The sequence below is a fragment of the Syzygium oleosum genome, unplaced genomic scaffold (genome assembly GCF_021117445.2).
Source record: "Syzygium oleosum isolate NSW1041296 unplaced genomic scaffold, Sole_v2.1 Sole_v2.04, whole genome shotgun sequence".
NCBI classification, from domain to species: Eukaryota; Viridiplantae; Streptophyta; class Magnoliopsida; order Myrtales; family Myrtaceae; genus Syzygium; species Syzygium oleosum.
This window is the reverse complement of record NW_026607488.1, coordinates 12,765,282-12,781,235: the sequence shown is the minus strand read 5'-3', so window position 1 is coordinate 12,781,235 and position 15,954 is coordinate 12,765,282. Positions and strand designations below refer to the sequence as shown.

General features: G+C 45.6%; 2 protein-coding genes across 2 annotated transcripts; both read left to right on the top strand.

Moving 5' to 3' along the window:
- Positions 1-379: 379 nt before the first annotated feature.
- On the top strand, positions 380-4,895 carry LOC115679326 (serine carboxypeptidase-like 18). The gene is made up of 14 exons (XM_030602924.2): positions 380-710; positions 1,198-1,343; positions 1,767-1,843; positions 1,975-2,097; positions 2,233-2,335; positions 2,449-2,486; positions 2,706-2,807; positions 3,103-3,189; positions 3,300-3,455; positions 3,543-3,614; positions 3,714-3,832; positions 4,206-4,319; positions 4,423-4,477; positions 4,579-4,895. The coding sequence occupies exons 1-14, from the start codon at positions 499-501 to the stop codon at positions 4,660-4,662; spliced, it is 1,488 nt and encodes a 495-aa protein (XP_030458784.1). The 5' UTR covers positions 380-498; the 3' UTR covers positions 4,663-4,895.
- A 1,680-nt stretch (positions 4,896-6,575) lies between these two features.
- LOC115679413 (uncharacterized) lies at positions 6,576-9,899 on the top strand. Its single transcript, XM_030602997.2, has 2 exons — positions 6,576-7,414; positions 9,408-9,899. The coding sequence occupies exon 1, from the start codon at positions 6,735-6,737 to the stop codon at positions 7,389-7,391; it is 657 nt and encodes a 218-aa protein (XP_030458857.1). The 5' UTR covers positions 6,576-6,734; the 3' UTR covers positions 7,392-7,414; positions 9,408-9,899.
- The last annotated feature ends 6,055 nt before the right edge of the window (positions 9,900-15,954 follow it).

The window sequence follows — 15,954 nt, the reverse complement described above, 5'->3', positions numbered from 1 at the left end:
GATCGAATCATTTTCGACCCGACCCGACCCGACCCGACCCGACCCATTCGACCTGGTTTAGAGGGCGGGTCTACACCTGTTTCTCAGTGGCTAATTATTTCAAACAATACGATCGATCGCTTTTTCGAAAAACGTCTTTCCAAATTATTCATCGTTCCCGAAACAAACGGAACTTAAATTACGGGTTTATTTCCCTAGCAACCTACGATTTTTCTCGACTAGCATGCTAGAAAGTTGGATGACAATGCATGGTGGGTTACATTACGCATGGGATGAACGTGCGGCGTGATCTATTTATTTTGTTATACCAGAAAGACGCAGGTAGGTGGTGGGGTTAACTAACTTTCTTTGTCTCCCCCCAACCGTATTTATCATCGTTTGTGTCCGAGACAGCAACGCCGGATTCGAACAAGGCATTGGACAGTCGCAACTTCGACAGCTCGAGGGCGACATTCCGGCGTCCGGAGAAGAGAAAGGAAAAGGAAGGAAGGGAAGGCGATGGCCCGGGATGCGGCAGCGGCCGGTGGAGGAGGAGGAGGAGGACACGGTCCGTCCGTCGGAAGAGGTTGCGGCACGAGCGCCTTCGTGGCGCTCTGCTCGTACATCGTCCTCCTCCTCCTCCTGATCTTCTCCGGCGCCGCCTCCTCCTTCAACGTCGTCAAGAACTTGCCGGGCTACGACGGCGATCTCCCCTTCTATCTCGAAACCGGGTGAGCATCTCTCTCTCTCTCTCTCTACGTTTTTTCGAGGAGCACGTGAGGCCCTGTATTTTCTCTTTTTGGCGTCGAACCATCTTTTCTTTTGGGTCGAACGAGCGTTAGAACCCCGTGTGATTTTGTTAACGAGAGTGCCTAAACGCCTAACTGAGAAAACTTTTGCAAATTTCTAATGCATCGACCATTGTCGTGTTTCGTTCGACTAACACTTTGAAAGTCGAAATTTTCCAACTTCGATATACTTAACAAGTGCCTCGACAAGACCCCTTTTCGGGACTTTAGAATATATTTGAAATGTATGCTTAATAAGGTCACACAAAGCACGAGCTAAACACTATATCGAAAGCCACAAAGTCTATGTCGTTTTTGTCACTCGACGAGCGTTCTATTCTTGTTGTTCTTTTCAGAATTCTTTAGCATTAGACGTTGATGACTGATGATGTTTTACCTACTTTGATGTTTTTTTGGGTGGCGTGTGAAGATACATAGGCGTAGGAGAATCGAACGAGTCGCAGCTGTTCTACTACTTCGTGGAGTCGCAGCGGTCGCCGTCGCAGGACCCGCTGATGCTGTGGCTCACCGGAGGGCCCGGTTGCTCCGTCCTCTCCGCTTTCCTCTACGAAGGAGGTAATCACCGATCGCACCGATCTTGTTCTTTCGGTTAGCGGCTTTAAGATGTGATAAGTTCGAATCGCCTGCTCGATAAGCCCGAACCACGCATCGATGCATCTACATCAAACGCTCTGTTAAACTTGACTAATGGGAGGGCCAGGCCTAAATGTTCCCTTGTTTGGGCTGGCCAATGATTTGACACAAATAAGTTTCATTACGAAAATTATCGGGGTCCGGCGGGCCCAATTAGATGCCCCGGATCCGAAGAAGGAAATTGCTTGTCCAGATCCGACCCCGATCCATGCTTCGGGCGGCGTCGTCGTCTCGGGTGTGTCCCAAAGGGTCACGAGGACTATAATCGAAGTCTTACTCTGTGTAGGATTGTTTCCCCAAGCAATAGTATTAGCCCTTCTTAAAGTGATGAAAATGATTGAGCAGGTCCGCTGGGCTTCACTTACGTGGGATACAACGGGAGCATACCATCGCTTCATCAGAACCCATACGCATGGACACAGGTTCCTACTTCTCTTTTTCACCTCCCCTGATGACCATTCTCATTAAATTTCTCCGAGGACTTAAGTTTCGTTCCGACATCGTTCGGCACATTGCCGCGCCCGTTCTTACACGGCGAGATCGATTCCTGCAGGGCCTCAACATGTTGTTCGTGGACGCGCCGGTTGGAACCGGGTTCTCTTACTCCACGACCCCCGAAAACTACTATACAGACGACTACAAATCCGTGAATGAGACGTATGAATTCCTGCAAAAGGTAATGTGTGCGTCGGGACTGTTAGATGAAACGATTCCAATGTCAATTCGTCTCCAAAAGTGCTACAATCCTATAAGCATGAATCGAGCTGATCCACAATTACTGTCGTTCTTGTTATTCTCCACTCTTGTGCAGTTTTTGCTCAGTCATCCTCAATTTATTGAGAACATGCTCTACGTCGGCGGGGACTCGTACTCGGGCATACCTCTTCCGATCATCGTCCAGAAGATATTCGACGGTAATTCCGTGCTCCTTAAGTTAGTTTTGTTCGTCTCGAGTGGACGACTTCTTCGTCTCGAATTAAAGTTTGGGTCGATTTTAGCCGACTTCATTTCCCGGCTCTTTCTGCAGGAAGCTTGAATGGTGACGAGCCATCTATGAATCTCAAAGTAAGTGTGTCTATTGCCCAACCTTTCTCGTTGAGCTTATATACTTCAGACTAGGCAAATCGCTTCTGCTCTTGTCGAACTATTAGATAGACGACAAGAGAGAACCTCTGGTATCATCTGAAAAATAAGATCTGGAGTGGAGTTGTTTATGCTAAGCAACCCCTGCATTTTTGGAGGCCTTATCTTTGTTTTGACAGAGTGAATTGGGTTTGTGGACAGGGGTATGTGCTCGGGAACCCGAAGACAGATGATTTTATCGATGATAACTCGAGAATTCCGTTCGCTCACCGAGTGGCGCTCGTATCAGACGAGCTCTTCGCCGTGAGTCTCTCACCTCGCCCTTTTTATCGAGAGCCCTCGGAGCACACTTTATTATCTGCTGAAATAGTATCTTTAGTTCAGTAGAGTTAGATGGAAGCCGTAGTGACGGCATTGATAGAGGATGACATTATGCTCTTGCATTGCACACCATCACAGTGATTGTTGATAAGCGGAACACTGTTCGGAATTTCCAAAGTATACTGCATGAATTACCTAGTACCTTTGTTACTAAGAACTGCGTTTTACCGTCAGACGTGATTGCGCATCCTGAAATTGTAGTTTTCTGTTAAATCAGGACGCTATGCAAGCTTGCGACGCGAATTATGTCGATGTGGATGCTAACAACACGGAATGTTTGGAGGACATCACGGAGATTGATGCGGTGAGAAGAGACAATCCATAACTAAATTTTCATCACAAGTCATGCGAACTGTCGTATAAACTCCGAACTCCTCCTTGACTAACCATGACCTGTTTCTGCAAAACCTTCAGTTACTCCTGCAAATAAATCTCATGCAAATTCTGGAACCGAACTGTCAAACCGCGTATTCAAGACCGGTCGAAGCAAATAGAGGAAACAGAAGGATTCTCGAAGATAACTACGAAGGCTTTCTTGCTGCGCAGCCTAATCCCGCGCTTTGGTGTCGGGTATCTCTCTCTCTCTCTCTCTGAAAAATGCATTATAGTTCATTGTCTGTGTTAATTGACTATAGAACATGTACTCACTCACTTCAGGAGTATAACTATGTACTGGCTGGCGTATGGGCCAACAATGAGGATGTCCGAGCTGCCCTCGGTATTCGAGAGGTATGGTGATACTAAACTTCAACTCCACCTTACATGTTCACGACTCCAATGCGCGGGCGCGCGCGCGTTTCTGATGAACGGTGACATCCTTTTTGACAGGGCACAAAGGGTGTTTGGAAGAGATGCAACAGCAGTCTAGCATACACAAAGTCGGTCTCGAGCAGCGTCCCTTATCACAAAAATCTCAGTAACACGAACCTCCGAGCCCTTATCTACAGGTGAGAGCGAGAGACCTAATCGCTTTGTGCACCGCGCGCGCGCGCGTGTTTATACATGTACCGTTCGTAGATAAAGAGATACGTTAGATGGACCTTCATCCTTGGAAGTTCTCAGTATACAATCCGCCCGCCATATTCGCAGCTAAACATGTAAAGAGCTCAGGACGCTACCGGAGATAATACAGAATCAGCCTAATACTTGAAATGCTCGTCATAGTACATCTACAATGCCATGCTATTAGCGCATTTCAGGTCTTCCCATATTGAATAGAGACGTATCGGAACGGAAAATCGAAATGGGGGCTCGGAAATTCGACTGTTTCTACTCGGCGAGAATCCTAACACGGCTTCCTTCGCGCTCTTCGTTTCGCAGTGGCGACCACGACATGTCCGTCACCTACCTCGGCACGCACTTTTGGATTTTCTCTCTCAATCTCACTCTGTCGGACGCTTGGAGGGCGTGGTACGTCAACGGCCAAGTCGCCGGGTAAGCCTTTCCTCTCCCGCTGTCGTAATTCTCTCAGTTCCATGTCGCTGCGCGACTCCCAGATTTCACTAACCGGAAGATCACGATGTCTTCTTCTAACCAGATATACAGAAGAGTTCACCCACAACCAGTACACCCTGTATTTCGCTACCGTGAAGGTAACCGAGCTACGTTCCCGTTAGTGTTTCGAGTCCTCGGTCGACGGTCGCCGGTCGCGTACCGTACGAGCTTGTTATTCACATCGAAAATCGCGTTGCAGGGCGCAGGGCACGTCGCGCCGGAGTATAAGGCGAGGGAATGCTACGAGATGCTGGACCGGTGGCTTGCTTATTTCTACTTGTGATCCGAAGGGGGCGGTTCGAGCCGGCATGGTCCGAGTCCGAGGCGAATCCGGGGGGCTACGAGTCGAGACTAGGAGCGCGATTTATAAGGTTCGGTCGCCGAACTTTTAGGGAGTTTTTCGAGGATCGAACATTTACCAAACGTGTACGGTAACCTCGGATTAGTTTGCGTTGATTGAAGAGGAATGAAATTGGTATCAGAACTCTGGAATAAAACTTCTTACGATGATCAGAACTTTGTGTTGTAGTGCTATTGAGAGGATTGCTTCCCACTAGGTAGATCCTGCGTGTTTGTTTATGCAGGAAATGGTTGATACCACGGAAAAATCCTAAACCGATACATATTTGACCCACCAAAAATCTTAAACGGGTACATTTGTAATAAATTTTACCATCCGTTAATTTCCGTTAAATAGGATATCTATCACGAAAAACCACAAACCGGTACACTTATGACAAGCGGGGGTTAAAACCATAAACTGATACAATTGTGACGAACGGAGGGTAACTGTCACGTGTCATTCAACTCGAGAATTTGATAGTAAAATTTAACGGAGGGTAAATTTGTCACGGATATACCAGTTTGGAGTTTAGTTTTTGGTAAATTTATCACAGATACCATTTTTGGGTTTTTTCGTAATATTGACCGTATATGAAATGGAATAAAATGAGGGAAATTTGTCGTATCCTATGTCACGTTCGGCTGACATTAGAGATACCATGTTGGATATAATTATGGAATGAGCAAAGTAATTCAATTATTAAAAAAAAATCAATTAAAAAGTCGAAAGAATGAAGAAAGAAATATGAATAAAATAACTGAGAGGGTCTCTATGGGTAGAAGACCACCGCAAGGCACCGCCATCGGGTTGGTTGCCTCTGTCTCGTTGATCTCGGGCGGCGATCGGATCGATAAGTTCGAAGATCGGATCGCCGGCAAACACCGCCATGATGGTTACCTACTAATGGCGAGAATCATCGCCGGGTGTGGCGACCAGCAAAGGCGGGCGTCGCAATAGTGATCTCACTCTTATCTTGACGGCCCGGGTAATCGGGCACCTCGGAAATGAAGAGAGAGAGAGACTTGAGGAGAGGGAGCGTGAAATCTCACGCGAGCACCGCCGTTACGGTAGTCACCCAAGATGTGAGACCACCTCTACGGGGTCGCTCGAGCGATGGGGACCCTTGCGCGACAGTCACCGGGAGGGGCCATCAGGAGCGCTAGCTGCCGCTCTGCTAGCTGCCAACGTTAGCCTTCCTTCCTTCTTTCTTTTAGGCTCCGTTTTTTTTCTCGGAAAACATTTCCGGTGTTTGGTTCGCTTAGAAAAACGAGTCAACGAATATTCTATATTTGAATTCAAAAAAATGATTTCCTCTTAAAAAATCAAAAATCATTTTGCAACATATAATTAAGTATCAACACTTATGCCCGAAACTCTATATTTAGATAAGCAAACCCCAATGTTGGTTCACGGGTCCCCAACATCCTAAGATCAAGTCTCTAGCGCCTGAACTCGGGTCCATCAAGGTTGGGCCCGTAACCCCGGTGCCCGTTCTCGGATCCTCAGCGCTCTTGTCCTAGCCGAGTCCATCAAGGTGGAGCTCGAGACCTCGGTGCCCATGCCTGAGCCCCCAACGCCCGAGTCCGGGTCCTTGGTCCATCGAGGCCAAGCCCGAAGCCTTGGCGACCCTGCCTGATGGCCCGACACCCGAGCCCGGATCCATAAAGATTGTGCTTGGATCCATTAAGGATCTCGGAACCCGTGCTTAGGTCCATCGAGGCCGAGCATAAGACCCGGTTGCCTTTTTTTTTTTTGTTTTTTGTGAAACAAACCGGCCCTTAATTTTCATTTTTACCGTGAAGATAAGATAAAACCCCGGACAAGTTATCCATAAGAAAGCGAAAACGGTCTTGAGCCCCCCCGCTCGCATCGACCGCCGTTCGTCCGGTTCACTTCACTTCACAGTTCCGACCATGGCTGGACACTTCCCGAACCGGCCCTCCCCAGAAACCCCAGAAGAGGCGACGAAACCCTAGAAGGCTCCCCTCGCCCATTCCTCCTTCCCTATTCCCATGGCCGACCGCGACCGAGCTCGCGATTGGGATCGCGACCGCGACCGAGACCGCGACCGCGACCGGAGGCGAGACAAGGACGGCGACCGCGACCTCCGCGACCGCGACCGAGACCGAGACCGAGACCGAGAGCGTCGCGGCAAGCGCTCGCGCACGCCCGACCACGCCAGGTCCCGCCACGCGCGATCACGGACGCGGTCCCCCGACAGGTACCGCTCCCGCACCCCGGAGGACCGGGCCCACCGCCGCCACCGCAACCGGGGCAGCCCCTCGCCGGAGCCCGGGCGGAAGCGCCACCGCCGGGAGTCGCCCGAGAGGGACGACAGGGACCGGGAGAGGGAGCGGCTGAGGGCGGTGTCGGACTTCGTCGACGGGATCGTGAAGGAGCAGCAGCAGAGCAAGAAGGGGAAGGACGGGGCCGCCGGCGCGGGAGCGGAGGCGGAGGCGGAGGCGGGTGCGGGTGCGGGTGCGGGGGACGATGAGGTGGAGATGATGAAGAAGTTGGGGATTCCGGTCGGGTTCGACTCGACGAAGGGGAAGCCGGTGCCGGGAGCGGACGTGAGCGGGGTTAGGCCGGTGACGAAGCGGCAGCCGCGGCAGTACATGAACAGGAGGGGAGGGTTCAATCGGCCGCTGCCGGCGGAAAGGAACCGATAAGCTCGATTTTAGAAGAATTCAAGGTGCCTATCTTCTCCTTTACTGTTGGGTTTGAGCCTGGCATGCTTGTCGTTCTGTTTCATAGCTATCCAGCTTCCTTTCCTCAAAGAAGGAAGTTCATGGTCTTTTACTAGATGCGATCGTAATGGCTTCCTTGACTATCTTAGCTATGTCCTTGTATATCCAGTGGTCTCTTTCATTTTGTGATACTTGGTCTTTGCTCTGTTAGAGACTCAGGTAACTGTAGAAAGCTATGAAGTTGTGTTCATTCTGGCTAGTCTTAGTTATTTGACATCCATCGAGCACAAAATCAAGGATAACGATGCCAATCGGCTGAAGCAGGGATTTGATATAATGAACTCTATTCTGAGTTTAAAACTGCGGCTGGCGCTGGTTAAAATAAAGATAGTATGGAGTCGATGTGTGTAAGATAAATTGAGGGAAATTGACTGATCAAGAGGACAGTTTCTTTCTTGTATTTCAAATCATCCTATTTAGGAGGGACTTAAAAGGTGCACTGGAGTGTGTGTGGTTGGGAAGATCTGGTTTGTGGCATAGGAAATCTTTCTGGTTCAAAATTGTTCTGGTCGTCTTGCTGCTCTTTGGCTTCATCATGGTTGCAGTCATTTCCTTTTGCGACGACGTGTATGTTGTTTAGTTCAAGCCCTGAAATGCAGCTGACCAGACTGTGTTTGCTCCATATTGTTAGAGATCGTGTTTTCTGAAGAGACTCCTTATTCTGTGTAGAAATCGGAGTTTTCTCATTAACCACTTCTTCAAGTTTGAGTCAGTCAATTGGCATTTGTTGAAGTGTGTTTATTGCCAGTTTTCATACTTACTGGAATGCTTGGTTTGGTCATAAGTTTGAATCACGTGCTAATGACTGACTTCATGTTTTATTCTTACTAAATGTGCCTTTTGACTCGAACTCCTAATATGATGTATGGCTCAGTTCCAGAACCTTGTGTAAGGAATGTGCGAGGACTTCAAAGTCCTGCATCCCTTTTTTAAAATGTCATCCATGCATCATTCCTTTATTCCGGAAACCAATTTAACCTGGTTACCCCAGGTTCAATTAGATTTTGACCACTCAAGTTTCATCAGTCTGAAACTGGACAGGACCATGCTTAAACAGTTGAACTTCTTGTTCTAGTTCCATTTTTTGAAACACTGACAAAAACCAAGATGAATTTGCTTTTCCCCCATGTGCTGCATATTGTTGGATGGAGAACTCATGTTCCCCAAGTCATGCTATTTTAGAGGACATATCTCTACTGCAATCATGATCACTTGCTAATTATCTTTCTGGAGGTAAAACAAATGACCCTGAAGTTTGTTGAACTAGATACCTCACCAATTTAGGCCTTAGTCTCTTCCACAACATATTGGCACTGTCAGAATGCAAAATTTTTTTCCAATGTACTCTTTATGTCTTCCAGTGTGCTGCTGGCATAGTGCCATTCCTGCATACTCAGGATTAATGGCAAGACTTGTCTCACTATGCAGTTGAATTCAGGGCCATGTTCAAGTCGAGGAATAATGACTTTTCCTAATGTGAAAATTGTAACATAAGAAACATGTTTCTTGTGTGATTAGATGTATAGATAGTTGGATCTGGTACTTGCAATTGGTATCTCAGATATGATCGAGAAAGTTTCGTCCTTGATTATCACTAAAATTGGTGATGTTGTTTTATGTGCGTGAGCGTGAGCGTGGCATGGAAAGTCTTAGCATGTCCACATTGAATCTTTAATATGCTGTTGAACATGTTTTCTCAATAAGTAATAAAGGACTTTATTGGTAGAGCAATTTTAATGTCAGAAAGAAAACGAAACGAAAAACTAACCAAAAAAAAATAAAGAAGCACCGGACTAGGTGGAATCAGAGCACTATGCTTGTGAGCACCGAAAAATACAAGAACATTTACAGGGCTCGTGATGCGAATTACTACTTGTCAATCTTTCAAGATTTTGAAATGCTATTTCAGTATTCTTAGGGAGTGAACTGTTTTCTCAGGTCAATTCAGAAGGACTCTACATGCGTAGAATTCATCGGCAAAGTTATACTTGAAAACCTTCCAGTTTACATGCTTCAAATTCGGCAGGGAGGATGGGGGTTTCATTTTCGGCCTTCTGTACCTGATTTTGAAAAGTGTTTCTAGTTATGTAGACCTCAGCAGTTGTTATTGGGTAGTAATCTCTCTTGCTTTGCTAAGAAATGACAAACAGTAATTTGTCTTGACCAGAGAATGAGGCGCTGTTGACACCATCTGATTATTCCCCGGGATGTACCCCCAGCAATTATCTGAACAAAGCTGCAGGACAGCAAGGGAAAACACTTTCATGTAGTTAGATATAGTGATCTGTCATCGAAGTTGAAGTGTCTTATTTTACTTTGCAGGTCTTTCCTGTGGTAATTTGATAGATTGATAATCTATTGTGTGACTGGTTTACTGCATCATATATCAAAACCGCTAAACGAAATTATTTACATTGTTTCCGTGATAAATCTTGATTTTGTTCAGAAGCTAGTAGGGTGTTCATGCTTTTGATGATATATAAATTGTTTGAATTTAAACATCACATTGGATCTGGTCTAATTACTTGGGAGCTAGTTTTAGTACTAGGTCGACCGGTCAAAAAGGGTCACAAGCCCGTATATTAACTCAGATTTAATCTAATGGATTATATATGGGGCCATTCAAACTTGAAATATGGGTCACAATCGATTCTAAAACAAAAAGCCCAAAATAAATGGGTTTTAATGGGGTCTGTAACGAACCCATTTTCAACCCACTTACGCTCAGCCTTTGTGGAGCTCGCTCCTATTCGCGACGCTGTTTCAGACATTCTCTTTGGTACCTTCGCTGTCTAGCGTGTCTTGCTCCAACCCGTCCACCTCCATCCTCACCTCGTAGCGAGCCCTGCACTGGACCATGAGCTCCTCCATGAGAGCCCAATAGTGGTCCCGGAAGCAACTCGAGAGCTGCTCGAGGTGGTGAGACCACGGCCTCCGGACCTCAGGGTATGTAAGGTAGGAGGCACGTGAGAGAATTAGGTTCTCGTGAGCAAGAGCGAGGGGTTGTCGGCAAATGCGCTGGTGGGGGCAGCGGCGGTGCAGAGACTAGGATTTTGGAGGTCCGACCGGGGAAAATAAGTGTTTTTGAGGGGTTTTGAAGGGTAGGGATGATTGCGCTTTGTGGTTGAAGTAGACAGAGAACCGTGAAGCAGAGTGACTGTGATAGTTGAGAGAGATTGTGATAATTGAGAGAACGAGAATCTGCAGAGGAAAGTAGAGGAGGAAGAGAAAGGTTGACGAGAGAAGAAGAAGAAATTTGACCGTCGCGGTAACAACCAAATATTTGACTGTATTGATTCTAAATCCGAGGAAATTCGGCACATTGACTCTTCTAATGCTTTTAGCGGCCATTGTTTTCTGTCTCTTCAATTATTATAATAAATAAGCATTTTATTGAAATAGAAGAAAGTTTTACATTGAGTACCCATGAACTATGTACATATACATCCGAAAGTTACAAAAAAAAAAAAGCAAAATAAAAGGCCTAATCAAATAAAAGAAACTGTTCTTTTTCTGTGGAAGAATGTAGAACAAGGCTGATCAACTTTTGCTGATTTGATTCCAAGCCTTCAAAATCCTCATGTTCCTTCCAAGCCTTAAGTTTCGCATATTAAATAATGGGAGGAATTCGAAGTTTTCTTGGTGTTTTTGATTCCTCTATGCCATTTCCATTAAGAATCATCTCTGTCCCGTTGGTTAGCACGACCCAGGTGATTCCATCTTTGTTGAACCTTAGTCTGAATAGCAAAAGACACCTGACAGTGAATAGCAAGATGATCAACTGGCTGGCCAGAATTTTAACACATGCAACACCAATGTGATGGCGGTTGTTATGGAGAGTATATGTGCATGCGTGCTTGATTGCTTTCTCTATTTTTGAAGAATTTTTGTACTGGCATGTCGCACTCGGCCTTGTCAATTGTCAAATTTGATGGAATTGATCAGTCCACATCTTATATATTTTGTTTGATTTCTTTGCCTTTGTGTTTTATTGGTGAATTTTGTGTTGTAGGCTTTAGGACTTAGACCTGGTGTTATTGAAGGTGCCATCAGTATCTCTGCTGTTCAGGTTCACTTTATTGTGTTCATTATCATTTTAATGATATTACTCTATAGGAGTTCTCTTCTTTGGATGTTAATGGAACTAATCTTCATTTGTAGCTACAGATTTGCTATACTCACACTACATAGTACAAAACGTAGCAAGTGGCAGTTGAGCTTCTGTATTTTTGGGGCTTATTTTAGACAATGAAACAAGACTTTACTTTTTCTTGTGAGGCTCAAGTAAAAGTGGGCTTAATCCAGCTAATATAATTTAGAAGATACATTAAGGTACTTGTGAGTGGATCTAATTAAAGTTTCTCCCAAGACTAGTTTTTTTAAAGAGGACTGATTATGTTAATATCCTTGGTAAGATCTTAGGTGAGACTGTTCTGCATAGTAAAGGAAGATACAATGTTTGTCACATCAAGTCATAATTAATTGTGCAATTACTTGAAATCTGTAAGCATGTGTCAGCAAATAAAATTTTCTTATTATTCTCAAGTTTCGGTGCATCAATCGGGAACTGGTGTCAATATGATAGATGGTGGGCTTTAGCACCGGTGTTCTGGTTAATTTATATATATGCAACATGTGGATGCAGACATGTCTTGCATGGTCTTTTACATTTAGATGCGGATGATATGGAAGTAAGTAATGTCTATTGTGATACCAGACTTATTTTGATAGATTTGGAAGGATTTGAGTGGTGTTACTTTGAACAACTATTTGTTTCTTTCTTTATGCTCTGAACAACTATTTGTTTATTCCCTAAACATGTAGTTTCTGGGTGAATACTCATCGGAGTAGATTTTATCTTTTTGTATAGTATTGACACCAATTGCCCAAAATTAATTAGACAAATTTTAGGGGTTAATGTCCTTAATTCTTAAAATAAAAATTTTAATATTTGATTGTATTGCATATAGACATTAGATAAATCAGTATTAATTGCACTAATTAAAGTTTTAAAAAAAATGAAGCAGAACCGGGCCGAGTCGACCCGGCCCATTAGTCCTTCCCCTAGCTGGGCCTGGCCCAGCCCCCCTTCTTTACCTCTCTTTTGCTTTTCCCGCTGGGTCCAGCCCACCCCTTTCTTCTTCATTCTTTCCCCAGCCTAGCCTAGCCTACCTTCCTCTCTCCTTCACATTGGACGCAGGACAGCCAGCGAGGAACCCGCTGCACCATGCGAAAATCAGCCCCGAAAGTCAAGGGGACAAAGCACAGGCTAGCGGAGCAGAGATTGAGTGGTGGAGAGCTGGCGGAGCAGGTAGCCTGCTGCCATAAAAGCCGAGGAAGAACATGGGAGAGAAGGGGGTCCGGTGAGGAACATTGAGTCGGGGCGAGAGAGAGAGACCGAGAGATATTGAGCGAGACAGAGAGCCGGAGAGCTTTTCCGGCGACCGTGGTGCTCGTACAGCGGCCATAAAGAGAGAGAGGAAGGGGAGAAGAGGAACAAAAAAAAAAAAAAAAAACAGAGGGGGGCATCGAGAAACAGGGGAAGAGCTCGGTTTGGAGAGAGAGACAGTCGAGAGAGAGAGCTCGAGTGTGAGACTGAGATCCTGACCGAGCGAGTGGCTACGCCTGAGCCCCGGCCGACGGCCCGAGGCCGACCCTTAACCCTTCCCTTCGGAGCGAGCTCACGGTAAGATTTTGGTTCGTTTTTTTGGATTTGGGGGTCGATTTTCCGAGGATCGCGGCTTGGCGGCGCACGAGGCGACTGGACATAATCTGATCTTTCAAGCTTGTCCTCATTCGCCGTCGCCGTGCCGAGTAGGGAGCTCCGTCGATCCCCCTGTTTCGCCTAGCCGTGCTCTGTTTTGGTGGTCTCGGCCAACCGGGACCGGGACTCGCTGGCATTCGGCCACACGTGGTTCCGAGCGTCGGCGAGCCTTCCCCAGTTGCCGTGGCGTGTTGTCGCGTTGTCTGCGTTGTTTGTTGGCGTCGATTCGAGTCCTAATCTGTCCTGCCTTGCTTTGTCGACAAGCGCCCGCCAAGCGTTTGCCAATATGCCTGAGTGAGTTCCGGTTTTGTGCTCTTTGTTTTGGGCCGGGGATGCCGGGGTCGGATGAGGAACAACGGTCTAGGTGGCGGAGTCGTCCTCGGAGTGGCTGTGTGGACGTCGGGCGTGGGCCAAGGGTGGCTGAGCTTTGGCCGATTTGAGACTCGAGCCGAGGTCCGGCTGGCGATGGAGGCTGGTCGAGCGGAGCTCGCGCCTACAACCTGGGTGGACCGAGGAGCCGCCGAGGCGCGCGTGCGGCCAGGCCGAGGTGGTCGGCGCCGCCCGTCTCGGCTGTCTCTGTCGCGGCCGTGAGGTGCAGAGACGCACGCGCAGGAGAGTCGAGTCCGCGAGAGGTAGAGGAGCCGGGTCTGTTGAGGAACGGGTCGGGTCGGGCGTGGAGATCCGACCCGGCTCTCTAGGGTTTTATTGCATGGGCTCTGAGCGTGTGGGCTGAATAATGTTTGGGCTTAGAGAATTGTGAGCCTGTTTTACATTTTAAATCAAATGTTGTTTGGGCTGAATTTAGTTGAATCAGACCGGGCCCAAAGTTGGTCCGAATTCCTGGCCCGACCCGGACCTATTGTCCGAGTCAGACCAGCAAATCGGATCGGGTCCATCGACCCGGATCCGATTATTGTTATATTATTATTTTTAATATTAAAATATTTTTTAAAAAATAATAATAACTTAAAAATTCGAAAAAATATATTTAAAAAAAATAGGAAATAGCCGAAAGAGCCAAAATAGCTAGACTTCGAGTAATTTTCCTTAAAAAATGTGAATCTTTCCAAAAAAAAAAGGTGTTCAAATTGAACAAGCCTTTAGAGTTATACCACAGGGTTCTGAATATCATAAAAATGAATGCATTGTCGTTATTTATGCAATTTATTATGATCATTTATCTGATTGCATGATTTCGATATTTTGAATGTCATATCTCTAATTAGGATTAGAATCCTAGGATACACGTTTATTTTGATTGCTAATCAATAATAATTGTGCATTTATTTGATCACCTTATATATTAGGAGATAGATTCTAAAATCAATTCAAACTGCTTGATAAATATTTTCTAAAATGAACAGAATGAAATGTTCCAAAATGGCACTAGTCGCTCAATTAATGTAACGAAGTCCCCAAACTCATTTAGGAGTAGAGTGATTCTCTTATCACCTTACTTGAGTTTTTAATTGACTCACCCCAAATTGATTAGTGACGACTCCTAGATAAAAATTATTTGCAGGTTAAAAACCTAAATCTTAAGTAGCGATATGGTATGGACTTGGAAGAGCCCGAGTTAAGTCCTGAACTTTGACTTAGCGCGTACCAGGCGAGGCTTCCATTTTTATTAATAAAAATTGGAGATCAGTCGCGACAGATTAGCGACTCCACTGGGAAATTCCAAATGATACATGTTTTTCTTAAGTGGACTTAAGCTAGAAACTTTACCATGTTTAAAAACATGTTTAGGCAGCAAGGATTTTAGGTATGACCTTTTTTTGCAGTTAGGAGCTATAAGGGGCATAATTTTTGTTAATCCTTTGTTTTGCAGGTCCGGAGTTTGGGAATGAAAGTTTAATTCTTAAACCTTTGAAGCGGTGAATGTTTATAAATTATTGTGCATGTTTTAATAATTTAGCACTACATTGTTACACACAATCATGCCGTCGGACCTAGGCCGAGTATGAGGCGAGTGTTCTCGGTCTATAATCAGCAGTTGACATGAAAATAACCAAATTAAAAGTGTTTGGTGATTCTGCCTTAATCATCCTCCAGACTGTGGGTGAATGGAAGATTAGAGATGTTAAGCTAATACCCTATCATGACTATCTGGAAGAATTGGTGACAGAATTCAACGAAATCTCGTTTGACTACCTATTTAGATCTCATAATCAATTCGCCGATGCACTGGCCACACTATCATCTATGTTGTAGGTCACCAATGGGTTGGAAATAGAATTTCAGAAGATTGAAGTCCTGACCAAATCAGCTCATTACATGGCCGTGACTGAGGAATCCGATGGCAAATCATGGTATTACGATATCATAAACTACATCAAGAAGCAGCAGTTCCCTGAATGTAGTACCGCTGCAGACAGAAGATATATAATGAAGATGGCAACGAAGTTCTTCATTAGTGGTGATAAATTGTACAAAATGTCATATGATTCTATTCTGCCGAGATGCGTGGACGCGACCGAAGCAATACGAATTATGAAAGAATTGCATAAAGGAGTACGGGGTCCACACATGAATGGACATATGTTGGCCAGGAAAATAACAAGATTAGGTTATTACTGGCTTTTCCTAAAAAGCGATTGCATTCAACATATTCGAAATTATCACCATTATCAGATCCACGGAGACAGGATAAATGCCCTTCCAAATTATTACAAGGCATCGATGTGATCGGCCGCATCAATTTCGAACATGTGTCCATTC

What these genes read in the sequence shown, in the direction of transcription:
- LOC115679413 (XM_030602997.2), top strand. Translation starts at nt 6,735, where the DNA reads ATGGCCGACCGCGACCGAGCTCGCGATTGGGATCGCGACCGCGACCGA.
- LOC115679326 (XM_030602924.2), top strand. Translation starts at nt 499, where the DNA reads ATGGCCCGGGATGCGGCAGCGGCCGGTGGAGGAGGAGGAGGAGGACAC. An exon ending in AGCCATCTATGAATCTCAAA is followed by an intron (nt 2,487 to 2,705) that starts GTAAGTGTGTCT and finishes GTTTGTGGACAG; the next exon opens with GGGTATGTGCTCGGGAACCC. An exon ending in ACATCACGGAGATTGATGCG is followed by an intron (nt 3,190 to 3,299) that starts GTGAGAAGAGAC and finishes CAAAACCTTCAG; the next exon opens with TTACTCCTGCAAATAAATCT.